Source organism: Choloepus didactylus, chromosome 7 (assembly GCF_015220235.1).
Source record: "Choloepus didactylus isolate mChoDid1 chromosome 7, mChoDid1.pri, whole genome shotgun sequence".
Classification (NCBI taxonomy): domain Eukaryota; kingdom Metazoa; phylum Chordata; class Mammalia; order Pilosa; family Megalonychidae; genus Choloepus; species Choloepus didactylus.
This window is the reverse complement of record NC_051313.1, coordinates 127,441,128-127,464,832: the sequence shown is the minus strand read 5'-3', so window position 1 is coordinate 127,464,832 and position 23,705 is coordinate 127,441,128. Positions and strand designations below refer to the sequence as shown.

At 38.5% G+C, this 23,705-nt stretch overlaps 1 protein-coding gene and 1 pseudogene across 1 annotated transcript; both read right to left on the bottom strand.

The window, feature by feature from the left end:
- LOC119540811 overlaps nucleotides 1-5,872 on the bottom strand; it is a 15,423-nt pseudogene extending 9,551 nt beyond the window's left edge.
- SLC17A2 (solute carrier family 17 member 2) lies at nucleotides 5,276-23,705 on the bottom strand. Its single transcript, XM_037844787.1, has 12 exons — nucleotides 23,381-23,705; nucleotides 19,217-19,327; nucleotides 17,758-17,969; nucleotides 15,913-16,146; nucleotides 15,739-15,826; nucleotides 13,651-13,737; nucleotides 12,082-12,200; nucleotides 11,799-11,960; nucleotides 11,147-11,279; nucleotides 10,910-11,057; nucleotides 9,847-9,937; nucleotides 5,276-8,296 (listed from the first exon to the last, which is right to left on the bottom strand). Exons 2-12 carry the CDS (start codon nucleotides 19,242-19,244, stop codon nucleotides 8,162-8,164), a joined length of 1,437 nt encoding a protein of 478 aa, XP_037700715.1. The 5' UTR covers nucleotides 19,245-19,327; nucleotides 23,381-23,705; the 3' UTR covers nucleotides 5,276-8,161.

The window sequence follows — 23,705 nt, the reverse complement described above, 5'->3', positions numbered from 1 at the left end:
TGTTGACCAAATTAAAAAGATTCTGGACACTCATAGTACAAGACGAGAGGAAGTTGAACAACGAATCAGTGACCTCGAAGATGACAGAATGGAAAATGAAAGCATAAAAGAAAGAATGGGGAAAAAAATTGAAAAAATCGAAATGGACCTCAGAGATATGATAGATAATATGAAACGTCCGAATATAAGACTCATTGGTGTCCCAGAAGGGGAAGAAAAGGGTAAAAGTCTAGGAAGAGTATTCAAAGAAATTGTTGGGGAAAACTTCCCAAATCTTCTAAACAACATAAATACACAAATCATAAATGCTCAGCGAACTCCAAATAGAATAAATCCAAATAAACCCACTCCGAGACATATACTGATCACACTGTCAAACACAGAAGAGAAGGAGCAAGTTCTGAAAGCAGCAAGAGAAAAGCAATTCACCACATACAAAGGAAACAGCATAAGACTAAGTAGTGACTACTCAGCAGCCACCATGGAGGCAAGAAGGCAGTGGCACGATATATTTAAAATTCTGAGTGAGAAAAATTTCCAGCCAAGAATACTTTATCCAGCAAAGCTCTCCTTCAAATTTGAGGGAGAGCTTAAATTTTTCACAGACAAACAAATGCTGAGAGAATTTGCTAACAAGAGACCTGCCCTACTGGAGATACTACAGGGAGCCCTACAGACAGAGAAACAAAGAAAGGACAGAGAGACTTGGAGAAAGGTTCAGTACTAAAGAGATTCGGTATGGGTACAATAAAGGATATTAATAGACAGAGGAGAAAAATATGACAAACATAAACCAAAGGATAAGATGGCTGATTCAAGAAATGCCTTAACGGTTATAACGCTGAATGTAAATGGATTAAACTCCCCAATTAAAAGATATAGATTCACAGAATGGATCAAAAAAAATGAACCATCAATATGTTGCATACAAGAGACTCATCTTAGACACAGGGACACAAAGAAACTGAAAGTGAAAGGATGGAAAAAAATATTTCATGCAAGCTACAGCCAAAAGAAAGCAGGTGTAGCAATATTAATCTCAGATAAAATAGACTTCAAATGCAGGGATGTTTTGAGAGACAAAGAAGGCCACTACATACTAATAAAAGGGGCAATTCAGCAAGAAGAAATAACAATTGTAAATGTCTATGTACCCAATCAAGGTGCCACAAAATACATGAGAGAAACACTGGCAAAACTAAAGGAAGCAATTCATGTTTCCACAATAATTGTGGGAGACTTCAACACATCACTCTCTCCTATAGATAGATCAACCAGACAGAAGACCAATAAGGAAATTGAAAACCTAAACAATCTGATAAATGAATTAGATTTAACAGACATATACAGGACATTACGTCCCAAATCACCAGGATACACATACTTTTGTAGTGCTCATGGATCTTTCTCCAGAATAGATCATATGCTGGGACATAAAACAAGCCTCAGTAAATTTAAAAAGATTGAAATTATTCAAAGCACATTCTCTGACCACAGTGGAATACACCATGACCAAGTGGGGTTCATTCCAGGCATGCAAGGATGGTTCAACATAAGAAAATCAATCAATGTATTACAACACATTAACAAGTCAAAAGGGAAAAATCAATTGATCATCTCGATAGATGCTGAAAAAGCATTTGACAAAATCCAACATCCGTTTTTGATAAAAACACTTCAAAAGGTAGGAATTGAAGGAAACTTCCTCAACATGATAAAGAGCATATATGAAAAACCCACAGCCAGCATAGTACTCAATGGTGAGAGACTGAAAGCCTTCCCTCTAAGATCAGGAACAAGACAAGGATGCCCGCTGTCACCACTGTTATTCAACATTGTGCTGGAAGTGCTAGCCAGGGCAAACCGGCAAGACAAAGAAATAAAAGGCATCCAAATTGGAAAAGAAGAAGTAAAACTGTTATTGTTTGCAGATGATATGATCTTATATCTAGAAAACCCTGAGAAATCGACGATACAGCTACTAGAGCTAACAAACAAATTTAGCAAAGTAGCGGGATACAAGATTAATGCACATAAGTCAGTAATGTTTCTATATGCTAGAAATGAACAAACTGAAGAGACACTCAAGGAAAAGATACCATTTTCAATAGCAACTAAAAAAATCAAGTACCTAGGAATAAACTTAACCAAAGACGTAAAAGACCTATACAAAGAAAACTACATAACTCTACTAAAAGAAATAGAAGGGGACCTTAAAAGATGGAAAAATATTCCATGTTCATGGATAGGAAGAGTAAATGTCATTAAGATGTCAATTCTACCCAAACTCATCTACAGATTCGATGCAATCCCAATCAAAATTCCAACAACCTACTTTGCAGACTTGGAAAAGCTAGTTATCAAATTTATTTGGAAAGGGAAGATGCCTCGAATTGCTAAAGACACTCTAAAAAAGAAAAACGAAGTGGGAGGACTTACACTCCCTGACTTTGAAGCTTATTATGAAGCCACAGTTGCCAAAACAGCACGGTACTGGCACAAAGATAGACATATAGATCGATGGAATCGAATTGAGAATTCAGAGATAGACCCTCAGATCTATGGCCGACTGATCTTTGATAAGGCCCCCAAAGTCACTGAACTGAGTCATAATGGTCTTTTCAACAAATGGGGCTGGGAGAGTTGGATATCCATATCCAAAAGAATGAAAGAGGACCCCTACCTCACCCCTTACACAAAAATTAACTCAAAATGGACCAAAGATCTCAATATAAAAGAAAGTACCATAAAACTCCTAGAAGATAATGTAGGAAAACATCTTCAAGACCTTGTATTAGGCGGCCACTTCCTAGACTTTACACCCAAAGCACAAGCAACAAAAGAGAAAATAGATAAATGGGAACTCCTCAAGCTTAGAAGTTTCTGCACCTCAAAGGAATTTCTCAAAAAGGTAAAGAGGCAGCCAACTCAATGGGAAAAAATTTTTGGAAACCATGTATCCGACAAAAGACTGATATCTTGCATATATAAAGAAATCCTAGAAGTCAATGACAATAGTACAGACAGAGCAAGTATAAAATGGGCAAAAGGTATGAAAAGACAGTTCTCTGAAGAGGAAATACAAATGGCCAAGAAACACATGAAAAAATGTTCAGCTTCACTAGCTATTAGAGAGATGCAAATGAAGACCACAATGAGATACCATCTAACACCGGTTAGAATGGCTGCCATTAAACAAACAGGAAACTACAAATGCTGGAGGGGATGTGGAGAAATTGGAACTCTTATTCATTGTTGGTGGGACTGTATAATGGTTCAGCCACTCTGGAAGTCAGTCTGGCATTTCCTTAGAAAACTAGATATAGAGTTACCATTCGATCCAGCAATTGCACTTCTCGGTATATACCCGGAAGATCGGAAAGCAGTGACACGAAGAGATATCTGCACGCCAATGTTCATAGCAGCATTATTCACAATTGCCAAGAGATGAAAACAACCCAAATGTCCTTCAACAGATGAGTGGATAAATAAAATGTGGTATATACACACAATGGAATACTACGCGGCAGTAAGAAGGAACGATCTCGTGAAACATATGACAACATGGATGAACCTTGAAGACATAATGCTGAGTGAAATAAGCCAGGCACAAAAAGAGAAATATTATATGTTACCACTAATGTGAACTTTGAAAAATGTAAAACAAATGGTTTATAATGTAGAATGTAGGGGAACTAGCAATAGAGAGCAATTAAGGAAGGTGGAACAATAATCCAAGGAGAACAGATAAGCTATTTAATGTTCTGGAGATGCCCAGGAATGACTATGGTCTGTTAATTTCTGATGGATATAGTAGGAGCAAGTTCACAGAAATGTTGCTATATTAGGTAACTTTCTTGGGGTAAAGTAGGAACATGTTGGAAGTTAAGCAGTTATCTTAGGTTAGTTGTCTTTTTCTTACTCCCTTGTTATGGTCTCTTTGAAATGTTCTTTTATTGTATGTTTGTTTTCTTTTTAACTATTTTTTCATACAGTTGATTTAAAAAAGAAGGGAAAGTTAAAAAAAAAAAAAAGAAAAACAAGGAAAAAAAGATGTAGTGCCCCCTTGAGGAGCCTGTGGAGAATGCAGGGGTATTGGGCTACCCCACCTCGATGGTTACTAACGTGACCACAGACATAGGGGACTGGTGGTTTGATGGGTTGAGCCCTCTACCATAGGTTTTACCCTTGGGAAGACGGTTGCTGCAAAGGAGAGGCTAGGCCTCCCTATGGTTGTGCCTAAGAGCCTCCTCCCAAATGCCTCTTTGTTGCTCAGATGTGGCCCTCTCTCTCTAGCTAAGCCAACTTGAAAGGTGAAATCACTGCCCTCCCCCTTACGTGGGATCGGACACCCAGGGGAGTGAATCTCCCTGGCAACGTGGAATATGACTCCCGGGGAGAAATGTAAACCCGGCATCGTAGGACAGAGAACATCTTCTTGACTAAAAGGGGGATGTGAAAGGAGATGAAATAAGCTTCAGTGGCAGAGAGATTCCAAAAGAAGCTGAGAGGTCACTCTGGTGGGCACTCTCACGCACACTTTAGACAACCCTTTTTAGGTTCTAAAGAATTGGGGTAGCTGGTGGTAGATACCTGAAACTATCAAACTACAACCCAGAACCCATGAATCTCGAAGACAGTTGTATAAAAATGTAGCTTATGAGGGGTGACAATGGGATTGGGAAAGCCATAAGGACCACACTCCACTTTGTCTAGTTTATGGATGGATGAGTAGAAAAATAGGGGAAGGAAACAAACAGACAAAGGTACCCAGTGTTCTTTTTTACTTCAATTGCTCTTTTTCACTCTAATTATTATTCTTGTTATTTGTGTGTGTGTGTTAATGAAGGTGTCAGGGATTGATTTAGGTGATGAATGTACAACTATGTAATGGTACTGTGAACAATCGAAAGTGCGATTTGTTTTGTATGACTGCGTGGTATGTGAATATATCTCAATAAAATGAAGATAAAAAAATAAAAATTAAAATTAAAAAAAAATAAAAAACAAACAAAAAGAAAGATAATTTGATAAAATATTTGAATATTTTGCAAATACCTTTTAAATTATGTATCAAATGGATGATCCTTCAAGGTATAAATTGCCAAAATTGTTCAAAGAAAGTATAGAACCCTTTTACAGACTCATAACCATGAAGGAAATTGAGAAAGTTATCAAAGTATTCTCCACAAAATGGCTTTATGATTACATAGTTTTACAAACCATTGCTTTCAAGCCTTCAAATAATAATGGCAGCTATAAACATTCACTCTAGTTAGTTTTTTCAGAGTATTGGAGAATAAGGAAATTTCCCTTTATTTCATTTTTTTTTTTTAATTGGCATAAGCCTCATCTCCAGATACGATAAAGACATGCAAAACACACACATACATACAGGACCATTCTCATACATCTATACAGAAGCCCAAGTGCTAAATAAACTATTAGTAAATCAAATTGTACAGTATATTAAAAGAACACTGAAAGAAAATATTCCTCACCATTAAGAAATATATGGATACAATTCATAATATTAAGTCAAAAGAGAGAAAGAAAATCATCTCATCACTAGATAGATGCCCATAAGCTACTTGAGAGAAATGAATTAATTTGCATTACCATTAATGTTAGAACCAGTTTTTTAGGGATGGGAAAGTTGGATTAGAGATGCTTCCTATCAGCTCACAATTGCATCTGTTCTCTGAAGCCATGAGGAAGTATGGATGGCAACTCTTCCTCAAACCATCAAATGGGGTAAGATAGCTTTTGAAGTTACTTGCCAGGATGAATTAGAGCCACTGTTCAGAAAGCCTGGACATGCTGGATCCTTGTTGTTCTTACCTCCCACGGCAACTGATGTTTCCAGGGACATGTTTTCTTGGAAGCCTGAAGCTCCTCGATTTTGTTCTTTGTGAATTTGGCCTTGGCCCCAAAGCTGACAACATACATTGTCCCACTACCTTCCCTCCTGCTCTGATGCTGAGGATCCAGAAGTAGGAAAGGACCAGAAAGAACATGAAAGAAACAGCCAAGACTCTTTCTCAATGGCAGGTCCACTGGGCCAAAGGGAGAGGAAAAACTTCTAAATTGATGAAATTTAATTTGTTTTAAGTGTTGTAACAAATTTTTACAATACAGTTGTAACAAATTTTTATAGTTCAATGCTATTAGCATTGAATTTTAAAATAGCAATGTATTTTTTACCTATATGAAAGTGTAAGAATCATCAATGTACATTTTTCACAGAGAGAACACACTACTATGATTAGCATCCAAATCAAGAAGTATGATATTATCAGCACCCTAGGAGCCACCCCTTTCCCCCCATCACTACTTGCACCCCTGGCTCAAGGGAAATCATTAAATTGATTTTTTTAACATGATAGATTAGTTTTGGTTATTTTTTAAAGGTCTATATAAACTTGAAAAAATACGCTATTTCTTTCGCTCAGCATTGTGTTTCTGAGATCCATCCGTGTTGTGTGTTGTGGTTTGTTTATTCTCATTGCTGTATGAACATATCATAATTTATTTACTCATTCTTCTCTTGATGAATAATTGAGTTGTTTTCAGTTTGGGCTATTATGAACATTGTTGTAATTTTTTTTTATGAACATCTGCATGCAATTCTAAGTGAAATTTCTGAGTTATTGGAATGTGTAAATTTAGCTTTAGGACGTATAGCCAAGCTGCTTTGCAAATTATTAATTTATACTTATACTCATAGCATATGAGAGTTCCAGTTGCTCCAAACCCTTGCCAACATTTGCTGATTTTCATCTTCTTTCATTTTAGCTGTTCTGTTAAGTGTATGGTGGTATCTCACTGTATTTTCGTTTCTCCACTGAATAATGAGGTTGAGCACCTTTCTATATGTTTATGGACCACTTAGAAAACCTCTTTATGAAGACTCTGTTCAAGTCTTTTGCCCACTTTTCTATTGTTTTCTGTCTTTTTTTTCTTTTTAGTTTGAAGTTCTTTATATTTCTCAGTGCACACTCTTTGTCAGATAAGATTGAAGTTCTGATTTATACTGGATTGGACTGAAAACAGTTGAGAGATATTGTCCAGAAGTAGGAAAGGGCAATCCAACAGAAGATATCTGAAGGCACTAACAGAAAGAACAATAAAGCTATTTCCTGGAATTGGGGTTGATGATGACTAATTTGAAAATCTTGGGAAAATAGTGAAAATATGAGGAAGGTCAAATGATCTTTTTTACCATCTAAAGGAACTTCTCTGATATGTGATAACTTCCTAGGCCTTGCTGTATCTTGTTATACCTTGTCTTCTCCTTATAAATTTCCATTATACTTGAAAGGGGAGCATTCATCTCTCTCCCCTTTTCATTATTTGATCTGAACTATCTCACTGTCACTCTTGGAAGTGTCCACACTCTCTCCTGTTACATTCAACAAGTTTTCCAATTCTGTATTCTCTCTTCTCCAGTTTCTATTTGACCTCATTCATTTCATCTCTTTCTGGCCATTCTATGGTCATTAATCTATGAGAATTTAGCTGGTATAAATAAATATATGTTTGCCTGGTGAAGATTCTCCTAATCTAAATAATTTGAAAATGGTCTATTTAATTTTAGCATATGCATTTTAATAGAATTTAGCTACATAAATAAATATCCATGTTTTACAAATTATTTAAAAAAACAGTAAATCTAGATGTAAAATAACAACTGTGTGGATCACAGTCTTAGAATTCTACTCTGTGCAAAACTGTGTAATATGGCTACAATTCCCAGCAGAATTTCTCTTTGTCCATAACCACCTTCATGAAGGTATTTGGCAGGAATTATTTTCACATAGATTTTTATTTATCTAATACCTTCTAAAAAGGAAAATCCAAAGGCAATAGGAATTGACATTTTACATTAGTCCAGCAGTTCTCAATCCTGCTGTGTGTTGGAAACCCCTGGGGAGTGCCAAAAAATTAGTTTTAGTTAGGCTCTCCTTCAACTCTGTCTGAATCTATCAGATGGGGTCCAGGTATCAGTAAGTTTTAGAAACTACCCAGGGAATTCTAACACATAGCCACAGTTGAGAACTGCTGAATATGTGGCCAAGAATACAAAGAAAGAATGGCAATACATTAAAAATGCTGAAAAGTTAACAGTCAGTTCTGTATATAAGTTTATAACTCAATAGCCTTAGAGGCGGGTAAGAGTCCTCTCTTTGGCCCAGTTCTGGATTTCTGCTTGTCCAAACATGAGATAAAAGAACAGTCCGAACATGTTGACAGCCGCCGAGAGGAAAAAGACATTCCTCCATCCAGACTCAGAATCCTAGTGACAAAAAACACAGACTAGTCATCCACCTCACAAGTTCCTCCTCCACCCGTTTTAGAAATCCTCCATTTTGTGTACTACAACGTCCACCGCAAGGAATATAAGGACCAACATGCAATGACCATTTTAACATCTGAAGTCATCAAAAAGGTTTATGAAATGGGTGGAAATGAAATGAGTCTAAAATACAGTTCTGAATTCTGGGGTTTTCTTTAAATCAGAATAAATTAACCTATACTAATGTTTTTTCTAGAGATTTGGATTTCAACATTCCTGAAAATATTGTATGCTGTGAATTAACTTGTGCTTGCCAAAAATATATGTTGAAGTCCTAACCCTCAATGCCTGTGAATGCTACCTTATTTGGAAATAAGGTCTCTGCAGATGGAATTAAATTCATACTGGATTAGGGTGGGCCCTAAATCCACTGACTGGTGTCCTTATAAAGAGAGAGAGATTTGGCGACAGAGAGATAGATACTCAGAGGGAAGAAGGCTGTGTGAAGATGGAGGTAGAAATTGGAGTGGTGTGGCTACAAGCCAAGGAACACCAAGGATTGCTGGCAATTGCCGGGAGCTAGAAAGAGGCAAAGAAGGATTCTTCCCTGGAACCTTCAGAGGGAGCATGGCCCCACTGCCACCCAGTTTGTGATACTTTTTTACAGCAGCCCTAGGAATCAAATACATTGTGCCATGCATTTAAAATTCTACCTACCACAGCATCTTTTAAGGTTTCATGCTTGTGTTCTCTCTGATTTTTATTTTTGGGGGCTGCTGATATCAACCAAAACCACCCCTTAGATGGACATCCCAATGCAACATGGGTTACATTTGGTCTCCCTGTGTGATACTGCTCACTAAGTCCTGGTAAGTCATAACTTATTTCCAGCATTATAGTCACCATGGATTCCTAGTAATTGGTGAAAAAATTAACCCAGAAACTAGAGCAGGTGGAGATCTATTAAAACAAAACTTTCCTCTGTAAGTTGACCCTGGTCATTTCTTCTGTCCCAGCCTGGTTCTGTCTTTTCATCGTGCCCACCATCCCCACTTTGGGACATTGAGTGAGCCCCATTGTCCTTGCTACCTGAGTTGTCTCACATGCATTCTCTCTTCTCTTTAAACTGGCCTTGGGGCACTCCACATTTCCGTTTGAGATTTCTTTTTAAATTGGAATTAAGCTGAGCAGATTCTTCCTGATTTCCCCCTTCTGCCCCTCTATCTTTATTCCCCTGGCAGTAACTAAGAACTATTTGATGCTTTTCTAGCTCTAAGAAGTCACACATGCTGCCACATGGTCTGAACTGCTCACTTTCATCAATCTGACATTTATTCATTTTTTAATATTCAGCCCCTATTTTTCTTCCTCTGGCAAATCTGACCAACTGTGGTCTGATTTAGAGGCCCCTATGAGGAGAGTAGTTGTGTTGACATCCACACTTGTTTTCCCCACTGGACCAGACTGCTTCAGAGCAGAGGCCCAACCGCATAGCACCAGTGCCCAAATAATACCCGCCACCTGTAGGTGTTCAGTAAACAGGGCCCAACCTGACTGATGAGGAATCCGGTGGCAGTGGAAGAGATGATTCCTGCGATGAGCCCAAATCCCCTGGAGATTCCCATGAGGAAACTTGCGTATCTGTGGGGAGAGGATTTTATATAGAATCAGAGAAGCCCATGACTCCTAGGGTGACTCAGCTTTAATGGAGCTCCACTCTAATGGCCAAGTCATTTTAGACAAAGTGTAGTTTGTCCTTTACCTGAAGATGTTCAGGGCAACGTTTGTTTGCCAACCCTGAAATCACCTGTCCACAGAGTCAACCACCAGGGGCAATTCAGTCCCTCCAGGAGAAGAGATTCCCCACCCTGGTTGCTCAGCATGGGAGGCAGTTTGTGCAGTGGGTAGGAGGATACAGACTCTGGAGCAAAACTCCCTGGGTCCAAATTCTGGCTCTGCTGCTTAGGCAAGCCACTTAACTTCCTTATGCCTCGGTCTTCTCCCCTACAAAATGGGGTAACAATAGGGCCTACTTCATGTTGTGAGGATTAAATATGCTGATATAGGAGAAATCCTTAGAACAGGGTTTGGTAGCTAATATTATCCACACCCTGGGAGCTTGTCCAATACATACTGTATGGGCCCTTCCCCAAAACACACAGTCCAATATCTTGTAAGGAGGCTTGGGAAGCTTTTGATCTAACTGATTACCAGCCAAGATTGGGAACTGGTATTCTAAAACTGCTTTAGGTTATGGCCACATACCAGCATTTCTAGTTACCTGTCACTTCGTCATCATTCAGTGCGCGTCAACAACATGAAAGAGTCGCAAGCAGAAGGCTAAGGACTAATGCCTCTGGAAGAGCCCGTCTTTTTTTTGAGTTTAAAATTTTATTGCAACTAATACATTAAATGGATAAGTAAGGTTAGACAACACGGTTATGGCCTATAAAGACCTTTAAAACCAGTGCCTGCAAACTTCATTCCAAATGAACATTTTGTGATGTTACAGACAAGCATTAAAAGAAAGAAAGGAAAGAAGGAAAGAAGGTAGGAATGCAGGAATGCAGGCAAGCTGTTTTGGAGAAGGGGAAAAACAGGTAAAGCTCTTACCTGGGGGCAACATCTAAGGTGTTGATTATAAATCCTGAGTCACACAGGTTGCTCGTCCCAGGAATAAGTATCAATAAAATAACGGTTATCATGTAACTGGAAGTCACAAAGGGCAGGGCCACAGCACACAGTGATGGAAGGAGGAGCCCTGGATAATGAGGACATGCTGTCAGGAACCCTCTGAGACCCCACATGGAAAAAGGGGTTGATTAACCAAGCTCATAGGTCTATCCTTACCTAGGGATGAAAAGAGTTTTCGCACAGTGATTAATCTGAGAAGATTCCTGGACAGAAGGAAATCTGCCAACTGACCTCCTAGAATTGTACAGCTTGAAGCAGCAATAAAAGGCAGGGAGGACAGAACCCCACTCTAAAGGAAGGAAAATTACACAGTGAGTAATTACAGAGGTTCACAGAGCACCAAAATTTATTAGTTATACAGATAACCATTAGCCTGCCATCTGACATTCTGAGTTGTTTTATGGAAATTAGCACTTTGTCCACACTAGAATGAATACTGTCTCAGGTAAGAGGGCCAGCATCTGTGTCACACTGATCCCCAGAAAACAAAGCAATATTAATTTTGAAGGGAAATTGAAGTATTAGCTGGCCTGGCAGTGTAGCAAAGTAGTAAAGAAAACAGATACTGGAGTGGCTCTACCAATTAAGAGTTGTATAACTCAGGGCAAGTCATCTCACCTCCTTGCGTCCCCATTTCCACTCTTGGGCAGTGGGAATCAGTACCATGCCCCTCTCAAGTTCATTGTGAGGGCTAAATGAGTGGTTATGTGCAAAGAGAGCAGCAACCAGAATTTAGTAGGCAGCATAGAACTATTTCTTCTTATTGCCATTATCATCATTTTCATATAAGTATAGGAAGTATACTCACATCTTTGATGTTAACATGGAGCACAGAATTGATGTACGTCGGTAGGTATGTTATGATTATGGTGCATAACCAGAAATGGCTGAAAAACCCCATGAAAATGGCCCAGAGTGGTAGGCATCTCACCATCGCTTTTATGGGGACAGATCGTCTAGGGGAACTGGACTGAAAGGAAACATCTAGTCAACACAGGTATGAGGAAAGGCCAGAGAGCATCTCTCCCGGGAGACCCACACCCTGCCCTGGTGATCTCTGTGTGGTCCACAGGTAGAGGGGTGCACTGTACCTGTTGAGTCAGTGAGGACACGATGTGTTCCTTCTCCCTGACACTGATGCATGGGTGATGCATAGGGTCATCATAAATCACCGCGAACCACAGGAGACAGCAGACACAGCCAATGCTACCTGGGAAACAGGGACCCAATTAGTTTTCAGATGAATTTGTGCCCTGGGGAGAGGGAGTTTCCTTTGAAGAGGCATGCCTCCACCCCCTGCCCCTGACACACACATCAATTCGTGGGTATTCCATTATAAAGACCTAAAATTTCCCACTTCTTCCAGTCAATTCTTCAACCAAACTTCTTTTACAATTAAAGCTTTCTAGATACTACCTTTCAAATACAGTCTTCATTTATCAATATTGGAGCCCTCTGGATATAGCATGAGCATAAACATACCAATGTAAAGATGAGCATTACTCTTAAAATGCCAACAGTATTATATGCCGTGCCTTTAGCAATGATTTCTTCATTAAATATACATTATTGTCTTACTTTGGAAGTTCTCAATAGTCAGGCCTGAAGCAGAAGAGTAGTCATATATACATGAAATAACCAGCCATGAAATCAGTGTGGCAAGGGAAAATTTCAAACACATTTGCAAGAGACATTGTTGTTTTAACCAAACCTCTTACCCCTTTCAGATTCCCAGAAGAAACACTGTTCAATAGAATCTGGTTAACAAGTGTAGATCAAATTGACCCAAGATTAGAATCATTAATGAAAAGCTATCCAAGCCAGGATCATATTTCAAGATACCATTTGGCTATAACAACAAAATAATCAGTAGAAACTTGTCCCATTACTAGGATTTGCTATTAGAAGAATAGTCTATGTTAAAAGACTCTGAGAACTAATGTTCTTCAATCCCATCTAATTACTGGATTCATCCATTCTTTATTTATAAAGCTAAGAGTCAGGCACCGTGATGGCACCAAAATGATAAAAACATTATTGGATGGATTTTTTGCCTCAAGCATTTCACAGTCTAGTGTGTGTGTGTATGTGTGTGTGTGTTTTGGATAAATAATTACATGACAACATGGCCTAGTGAAAGCACAGCAGCAAGGAGCATAGAGGATGCAACACTTGAATCTGATAAGGTAAGTACTGGAGGACCTCGTTTGAGCTTTAAAAAATTCATCAGGTAGAGAATAAGGTAAAGGGCGTCTTGGGCAGAAACACATATTATAACTAAATATGAAGACACACTGAAGGTGTGCTTTAACAACTTTAATAAACCTCATATAACAACAAGACCAGGCATTTCAGATGTGGGGGTGAAAGTTCTGCAGAAGATGCTTGGGTAGAAGGGTAAGGCTGCATTCCTATTGTTTCAGATGCCAGAACCATGTATATAGTCATCTCCTCTGCCTGTGCATGTGACCAGAACCACCAGGACAATGCTAAATCAAATTGTGTTTTAGAATAAGAAATCTATTAATCCTCAACATCCTTCATCACCTTGCATTTAATAAAGGATATTTTCTATCACATGGAAAGAATATGGGTTATGTAGCCTTCAAAATGAATGCCTGAGACATGGAAGAATTAGGATTTGAGAGAAGGTGACTCACCAAAGATGTAGAAGATGAAAGGCCAGCCTAAGGCCTGGCAGATGAGGCCACCCACACAGAGGATGATGAAGGACCCAAATGCTGCCCCTGAGGACAAGAGAGGAAAAAACCACTTATGACAGCACCAGAGTCTGAGACTGAGTGGACTCAGTCTCCACAGTGAGGTGGCAGACTTAGAATTACCAGGTGACATAATTTCTCCCACTGACAAATCTCCAAAAAGTCATATGAAGTAGTTTGAATTAATAAATAATAGTGATCTGCTCCTTGACTTTCAAAGCTTCCTCTACACCAATGTGATCAAATTCAAATCTCTTTAGCTTGTTACAGACACTCTCTGCAATCACAGCCCAACAGTATTTCCTTATGAGGAGAGTTACATTCCGGTCAAGTGAAATATAAGATCAGGGGCAGGAAAGGAAAGACTTATGAAAATTAGTCAGATACAGTTCCTGTACTCGAGGATCTTTCAGTCATGTTGGAGGGATAAATGTGAACAAAATTCACTATTAAAAGTATAATACAATTTAGACCTTAGATTTTGAAGATTACAGAGATCGCTAGTAAGAACAACACAACATACACACAAATATACTTGTACACACAAACATACACACACACCTCAAACAAAGTTTCATAAAACAATACTTATCCTTATCATGTGCTACATATGCCAACATTTTCTATTCTAATCTATTTCCTTTCATTTTTTTAATACTAGTTTTTACTCACTAAGTTGATTCTATGACCCAGTAATAGGTCCCAGTCTACAACTTGAAAAAAGAAATGGGCATAGCATATAAATATGATTAAAAAAAAAAAAAACTATAATGCGCTATTGAAGCATGTATGAGGAGAAAATTAATACTGACAATAAAATTTATAAATTGCTTACATGAGCTAAGTGGGAGGATGCATGGAATATTGGCAATAGGAACTGAGGTCAGAGGACCTTCTTGCAAAATGGGCCAGCAGAAGTAGAGACAGAGAGAAATTAAGTGCAAATATGGACAGTAGGGGAGGAGGGTTGCGGCACACATTTGGTGCCACCAGTTCATTGCTTGCAGAGGGGCTTAGGGTAGAAAAGCAGGTTTGCGCTTGATGGCACAGAGCATCATTAGATCTGTGCAGTAAGAAGACCAGTCTTATTTTACAATTGTGGAGGAACATATTAAAGATTCTTGAGCATGTGAGCTAAAACATTCTTTTAGTGCTTTAGGAAGATAACTTGGTTTTGATAGGCAGGGAGGGATGGCGGAAATAAGCTGGCTAAGAAAGGCCAACTGACAGCATTTGGAGATAGAGGAAGTGGTGACAACTGTGATAGAAGGAAACCAGCAAGCAAAAGAGCTGCTCTGAGGTAAAAATCAGCAGGATGACATTGTATATTGGGCCTTGGAGTGAGAAGCTTAATGGAAACTCTGTTCAGTTCTTCAAGTGTACACTCTCAAGACTGCAAGTTGGGGAAAACAGCGCTGATAAAGTTGTGGAGGTCTTAGTATGAGCACATACCACGGAGTGACACTCTTGCATAGTGACTGAGAATGTGTGCTCTGGGGCCAAACTGCCTGGGCTCAACTCTCAGTTCCACCACTCACTGGCTACTTGCATCTGGGTAATTTGCTTAATCTCTGTAAAATGTGAGTGAAAAATCTGCCTACATAGACAGTTGTTGTGAATTACAGTTCAGAACAGCAAAGAGCTCAGAATAATGAGGACTCTTTAAACTCTTCTTTCTGGTCAGATTTCTCTTTGCCACTCCAAATTATGATAGTCTTAATTCTCACTTCTATGTCTTTGCTAAAATGGTGTTTATACAGTTTACTTGACCTTTTCCCATTGATGCAAATTCTTAAAGTTCTAAACTTTTCTTACAATCTTTTCTGCCTACCCTAACTCACAGTGCTTCTTTTATATTTCTGAGCCTCAATGGCTACAGCACAGATGAATCTTTTTTATTTGTTATGTAACTATTTTACATTGTTAAATTATTTTGTAGCACTTCTCTCCTCTCCATAAAAATCTCATTCAGAGAAGGAAAGACGTGGTAGGGTGAAGCAGATTTCCAAGCTGTGACCTGTGTCTTACCTGATCCCGCAATGCTGGTGAGCTTACTTCGTTCAAGTGGGGGAGCCCATTTTGCCCAAATTGTAAACTGACCCGTCCAAGCCATTCCCTGAAATGAAAAATCATTAAGTCCTTTGATTTCCAGTAGAATCTGGGAATCTCTGTCCCACTCAAAAGAAGAAAGTACTTATATACCTGAGCCATGCCCTGAACTGTCCGAACTGCAATAACTATAATCACTCCAAAGTCAGCAGCCAATGGTGTAAAGAGGGTGAGAAGGGAGGAGATCAGCAAACCGGCACCAAGCATTTGTTTTGCTCCAAATATCCCTGCTAAATACCCACTTGGGATAAGGGTAAATATAATTCCATAGCTGATGGAGCTAAAGATGATACCTTGAGTTTCTGGGCTCCATTCATATACAGAGGCCTGGAAGGAAAAAAAAAAAAAGCAAACAAGGAAAACTCTTTGCTAAGAAGTCCATTTATGAAACCCCACTCTATAGCCAGGAGTTGCTTGGGATCGGTGGGGTCTCACTATTAAATATCTATTTTATTTTTCTCTCTTTTTAGCCTAAATTAAATATCCCACATTTTCAAAACCAACAACCAATTACTTCCCAATTTGTTCCTCTCAGAGAGAAAGAAAGGCCGAGGAAGTAGAGAAGAAAAGAGACCAAGAAAAATTATTACATAGATGGATAATAGGAAAAAGCCATTTAGGGATGGTTTGTATGTGAAAGAGCTTCCTTTAACTATTTTTACATCTGGTAAAAGGTGCATGACATGTTGACTCATTGCAAAGAAAAAGGAAAACAAAATTTTACTGAATTCTCATCAAAATCTGTTCTAATTTAAAAAAAAAGAAATTAAATTCAGGTATTATGGTCTGCCCTGGCTGAGCTGTCTTCCTAAAACGCACATTACAAATAAATAAGGTCACATTCTTCTGATATAACACAATAAGTAAATTTTGGTAGCTTACTAGATGTATGACATCATGCTAGAAGTTGAAGTGGAGAGCCAAAGAATACAAAAAAGGAGACATTTTATCTACGTGAAATAACTATAAATCTGTAAGTAATGCAACGTATGTGATTCATGTCAGAATGAAGATTTAAGGATGAATGTAAGTAAAGTAGGGACTTTGAGAACAGGGAAGTACAATTTGGGAAGTTTCCAGGAAAGAAGCAGTACTTGACCCACCTTTTGAAGAATGACTATGATTTGGATAAAGAGAAAAAGGAAAATTCACTTTCATTGGAGTGGACTTATTGCATTTCGAATAATACCAAATGATCAGAAATGAACAGGGACTTTGGCTTGCCCAAAGCAAAGAATTTCCCTGGGCCATTGATAGAAAATATGACTGAACTGGGAAGTGGTATTAGATTCTGGAAGTGCATAATATATCAAGGGAGGAATTCGGAAGGTGTCCTGGATTCCTGAGTATGGGAGTGTGGGTGTGTAGACTGGATGATGGAAGAAAGATTGGAGGTGAGGAGGTCATTATAAATAAGCTGAGTTCAAGGTGAGGAGGTCATTATAAATAAACATGAATTATGGGGTTGACATTGGAAATGTGCAATAAATGATAGATAGTTTAAAGGATAATTGACAAGAATCATTTGCATATCTACCAGTTATATACAATTATATGCAATTTTCGGAGTTGCAAAATATCTCAAAGACAATGAAAGAAGCAGAGATCCGTATAGAATCGGGTAACCCCAGAGGATGTGCTTAGACAATATCTAGTGTTTTACTGAAGACACCCAGTAATCTGTTTGGTCCATTTCAGAATTTTTCACTATTTTTTCTATTTATTTCCTAAAGCCCCTATTCTCCAACCTTGTGACCATAATAATCTCATATAACGATTATTTTGTACCACAAATATAAGCAAATAAAATAAACCCAGTTCTTTGAGTTTGTCATTGAAAATGCATGCTTCTATACTATGCAGAAACAAAATCCAAGCCTTCCTTTCAAACTGGGTTTGTCCTCTTGACAAAGAGCCTTGTTCTGCCATGCAACTTACCCCTCTATTGAATTCCTTGATGGATTTGCTGGGGTTGCTGAGGGTGTGTGCAGGCGGCCCCTCTGCAGAGGCATTGGACAGACCGTGCTGCTCGGTGCTGTTCACCATGGCAATGATTGCAATGCTCAGACTCACTCGCTGGGTTATCATTGTGAAGTTTGAGAAGTGCATGATGAGGGCCAGCCCATAGCGTAAGGAACAGAAATCTGGACCTTGAGAACAACACAGAAATAGACAGTGAGCATCCTGGCTGAATCCCCCCTTCTTCTTTCCATTTCTCCCATGGCTAAATCTGAAAGGACCTCAGCTGATGTCTTGCAGTCCCACTGTCTTTTATTCAACCAGATAACCAAGATTACCACCTTCCTTTTCTTTTTGTCATATTTGTCATATCATCATACTTCTGATGGCTTCAATACAATGCATCTGGGACTCAACAATTAAAGAGGGCAAATGTGGGAAACAGATGATAGAGGAAAGCCTAAGTGCACAGCATTTGTGTCTTGTTGCTCCAAAATGAAGTGAATGGGGAAGATGGTGGCAGAGCAGGTCATAAAGTCTGTATCTCCCAGAGCCAAGCCAGTGGTCCCATCCATGGCACACATTCATTTATCACAAAGCCTGAAATTTTATACTTAGCTGCCTTTAGATTAAATTAATCACACAACCAAGGATTCTCTTTTAAGATATCTGGGTGATAGTACTTTAAATGAGCATTTTTCACTAACTCCTTAGTGTGATATCTACCAGGAAACATTCTGGTTGTATGTCAGAGTGTCACAAGGTCCTGCCTTCATGTATGTTCAGCATTTTTTTTTTTTTTTTTAGTTAAAATGGAGAACCATTTTTACTAAGTTTGTAGATGACATGATGCTGGAGAGTATTCAATATACTGCAAGGTCAAGGAACTGAAAAGAAAAAAGAAGGGGGATCCCACAAAGTAGAACATGGGCCAATATTGGAAGATACCATTTCCTATGGTGATTTGGAGAAATGGGAATAAAAAGAAACCAAGAGAGAACCTGTAAGGAAGCAGATAAAAATATAATGGAAGAAGTAATTTTTTTAATGGCCAAAAAGGCCCAGGGATAGAATTGACTGCCTGCAAAAGAAGTTATTCCCATATTACTGGTGGTTTTTCTAACCTCGGGGGAAATAGCCATCACTTGATGAGGATATCATAGCGAGGATTCGTGCATACATTGAGGGTTTTACTGATCATTTGGTTTACTTTCTGATGGATACCCTGGTGCGACTCCCTGTGGAAAAGGAAACAGGTAATTTTAAAACCTGCCAGGATCAGGGGCTGGGGCCAGGTCCACTGTTGGACTGGGAGAGTCTCTACAAAGGGACAAGAAGACGGAAAGGGGAGGAGAGGACAGCAAGGATGTGTAAAGAACTCCGAAAAAAGCTTCAACTGTTCTATAATGAAGCCTGCAAACGAGAGAGGTGGCTTTACCTTTCCTGGTGGAAGGCTTCTTGTCCATTTGGCGTCTCTGGGAAATGGAACCACACTTGGTGGTGGAGTTTCCCTCTGCCCTGAATCTCTTTTATCACGACAGATTTTTATCTACAGAGAGGACATAATCCAAAACATGACACACAAATGATTTTTGCTTAGTAATGTCACATCCTCTCAGCATCAGTAAAAGTCTTGACACGTCGTAGCCATATGATTTACATTTTACAGTACAGTTTTTTACTGCTGTGCTTCTGGAGGACTCAATTTTTACAAGAGAATCTGACTTTAAGACCTAGCTCTGTGACTTAGAGCTTGTCATTTAATATCTCTACCCATCCATTTCCTTGTCTGTTCAATAAGGCTAAGGCTTATTTTTGAGTGATACTGTAAGAATTAAATGAGACCATTTCAAGTGCTTTATAAAACCACAGAGAACCATACAAAGGAAGAAATATTATGGCGCAGATGATGGGATGATTAAATTAAGCTCAAGAACTGGTGGTGGAGGAAGGTTCCAGAGCAGTTGTTTCTTTCATTCTGGCCATGCTTCCATTCCCTCCATACAATGGCACATGGTGCCTTCTTTTTACAGGAAGGACAGCATTGCATAATTGTTATATGTATTACATTTAAACATTTAAAATGTGTATTCTTGTTTTGGTTACACACAATTTGGACACCTTATTGGACTGAAAGGGTCTTCAAATCACCTATAAAATTGTACTAAAGTTTTCTGCTACAATGATGGATAAATACAGTTAAGCTGACAAGCAAAGAAAATTCATGACCCCAAATATGGATATGTTTCATTTGTTTTGTGTACACCAATCAAACTCTATTTTGGGAGATAAGCATGTGTTTCTTTTAGGAACATTCCTCAGCCTAAGAAGAGTGTCAATTTTGCAGTCATTCCTAACTTGAAGATCCGTGACTTTACAAACACATGTATCATGCTTATATTTCATCATTCAAAGCTTTGCACTGTCTCTGCACATAAATTTAACGATACATATATGCAGCCTTAAAGCTGTTTATCATCGATGACCTTAGGATGGAACATCAAAAGGAAAGTTGTAGATGAAGAATTTTGTCCAAAAATACCCACTGCAGTATTACTTATGAGAGCATAATATTGGAGGCAAATTAGTCTAATAATAAGAGTTTGGTGAATCAATTTTGATAGATTGTTATGATGGATTCTATTAAAATAACATTGTCAAAGATGTCAAGTAACATTGAGGACATGCTCATACTCTCTTGTACAAAGCAGACTCTGTCCTGTGTGTGTACGTGTATGCCCACATACAGAGACAGAAATGAATTCACAAGTGCCAGCAGTGGCTATCTCTGGATTACAGGTCACTTTGTTTTTTAGGCTTCTCCTTATTTTCCACATTTCCATATTTACCAAGTAAATTTTTTTATATTTAGTAGATACTCATTTTCTAACCACAAAAACGAAATTGTATTTAAAAGAACAACAATTAGGCTTCATCTGCATGTCAGGATGGTTTTCTGTTGCCAGATATCTCTAGATTTCTGAGAATAACGTCTCCCCATCTGTGTTTTGAAAATTGGAGGCTCAATTGCTGGCAAGAGGAGGTCAGCGCCGGGAAAGATGTTGGCTGTTGCTCTGTCTTGGAAGGCTTCTAAGTCTTGCTTAACATCTGGATGATATCAGAGGTTCAACTGACCTCTTTACCTACACTCAGATCCTAGCTGAAGCAATCTGGAATAGACACTTAGCTGACCTAGCTGAGTTTGGACCATTTTGTATTTGTTTCCCTTGTTACGTAAGATTCCAAGCCTTGGCTGAAGGCAACTTTTAAACTGCATGCAATTACAAGTACATATAGTCTACATAAAGTTTCCAACAACTTCTCTAATGAACCTTATAAACACTGAACCCCTGAGCTCCTTCTGAATAAGACTCTGAGCTCCTTCTGCCCAACCATTCATTTTACTGATGAGAACATTGGTATGCAGAAAGTCTGAGAAGTTGTCTCAGGTCACACAATTCAGAGTCAATACCAGGTTTCCTAATGCCCTAATGTTTTTTTTGTGTGTGTGTTTTTTTTAACCTCAACACTACCTTTCTTTTATTGTCATGATATTTTATGCACAAGCTTAAAGCACAATGGAGTAGCTTCATTTTGTGGTATTCTAAATGGGAATTTATACAACACTAAATCAATTTTTAATCATTTGTTCCAGAAGGAAATTTTATAATATAGAATACTTTCAACTTGAGCTGTCAATATTTTGTTAAAAGCCCCTACTTTTTTCTTGTTTTTTATATTAGTGGAAAGGTATCACAAACCTACCACTTCAATTTCCCTTCTTGTTTTCTATCTATTGCCATCCTATAGGAAGGGCTGAAAAGCCCTATTTAGCTTTCATGGTCATAAAGGCTATTTTGAATTTTGTCTCAATAGCTCATTCCAGTTGTTAATTTCCCCAATTCTTTGCACAAGGTAAATATAGAAATCAGGCTAAAATTCCAAACCATTCTAAATAAGAGTCTTTCTGTGACATAGTAATGGAAACTATTTTTCTAAAATAATCACAGCAGCTTATGAAATTGTGGGTTCTGAGCACTGGTGTGATTGATAAGGCCTTAGAGACACTGGGATCAGTCAACCCAGTTGTAAGCAATCGAGAACATGTAATATTGTCAAGAACCTTCCCATTCGGCAGGGACGCTTCTATAAGAATATTGACTCCACTATCTAAGCCATAAGTAGACATATGTAAACTGAGTTGAAATTAAGTTAAAAGAAAACTATATATTTTAAAAATAATTTTATGATGCAGTATAGAGTTGCATTTGAGATAAAAACCAATATTATAGATAATACTGTGTATTCGTAAGCAAAGGAATAGTTTTTTCCTATTCTTCTGGGTCTAGAACTGTTTTGTAATGCTGGCCTTTCTATTGCTCTTAGATTTCCCCTAATATTCAGCCTGTCTTGCATCATCTCCCAGTTTACTCAGAGTAAATGTTGCATGTGGTTGAAAGAGCATGAACCTAAAGTTCAAAGGGTATCCAGGAACCAAATTCTGCTTTGACATTCACAGTGTGAGCAAACCTGAGCAGGTTTCATAGGGAAAATGGGGATACTACTATTTCACAGGACTATTGTGACTGAAATTAACAAATGTATGGAAAAGCCCTGCAACTTGATAATATTGTACATTATAAAATGTCGTTATTGATATTAACAACAAAAATAATGTGGTCACAGTTTTGGCACTCTGGCCCCTTCAGGTCCGTGACTAAGTATTGGCTTACAGCAAATAATATGTGTTTCTATAAAGGTGCTTTGACTGGCTGTTAAATTGGTTTTAAGCTTTTCCTTTTAAAAGTGGTTTCTTTCTGGACTGGTATCCACAAAGTGGTTAGAAAGAGGATGCATCTTGTTGTAAACATCAGAGAGTTTGGGAAGAGGTGGTTCCTTCAGTGTCAGCAAAGTTGAGGTTCTTTTATCACCTGCCTAAATTTCTGAAGGTTCAGTAGTTCTGAGATTAAATTGGTTTTTCCATTATATCATTTACACAATACTGTCAATTCACTTATGAACTTTATCACCAAAAAAAAAAAAAAAAAAAAAAAAGAAAGAAAGAAAGAAAAGAAAAAAGGAGAGAAAGAAAGAAAAGAAAAAGCATACTGATCACCAATTCACCAATAGTGGGCAATCCTAAAAGGCAGGGTTATGCAAAATCTAAGGTGCAATAGAGACACCATCCTGGAGGGCTCACAGCCTTTCCCTCAAGCAAGAACCTCCATCTTCCAGGTCAATATGAGGCCTCCTGTGCTTTTGGGATTTTCCTAGGCAGGTTAGAAGGTGGCACTTTCACTGAGCCTTTTCCCCTCTGGCTTCTGGTCATAGCACTAACAGGTAACCATAATCTCTCTGGGCACCTTTTCTCAGCTGTATAAACCAGATGCTTTCCATGAGCATATATGTTTTCTTGCCTTCAACCTTATTCCCAGCAACCTTGCTCATGTTCTCCTTTTCTTGAGAGTCAATTTCAAGTACATATAGAAATCTGAGAAACTAGTCATACTCCCCAAACCCAAACCTTGTTGGTTTGTATCCAGTGTTTTATTCCACAGTGAAAGCCCATCCAACTCATCCAAGTGACACAGTTAATACTCACAGAGTCCCTGGAGAAGTGACCATCGTCCACAGTGTGTGTTGGCACCGGTGGCCTCTCAAGCCTTATTCTAGGGTCTTGATTGAATTGATTACCTTTCCTAGAAAGTTCCTTCTTCCTTTTGGAACCAGAGACCATTCCCAGATGGAGATCCTTAGGGTGCTGTCAATGTTTTCACTCTGATCTCCCCTAAAACTGTTCCCTCCCTTTAATGGCGATCTGATAGACTGCTAATCCTCTTCCTACATTCAAAGAAAAAAGGCACTTCCCTTCATTATGTCAGTATTTTAAGTCCTAGACTCTATAGCTAACTTGAAGAAAGAGAGAA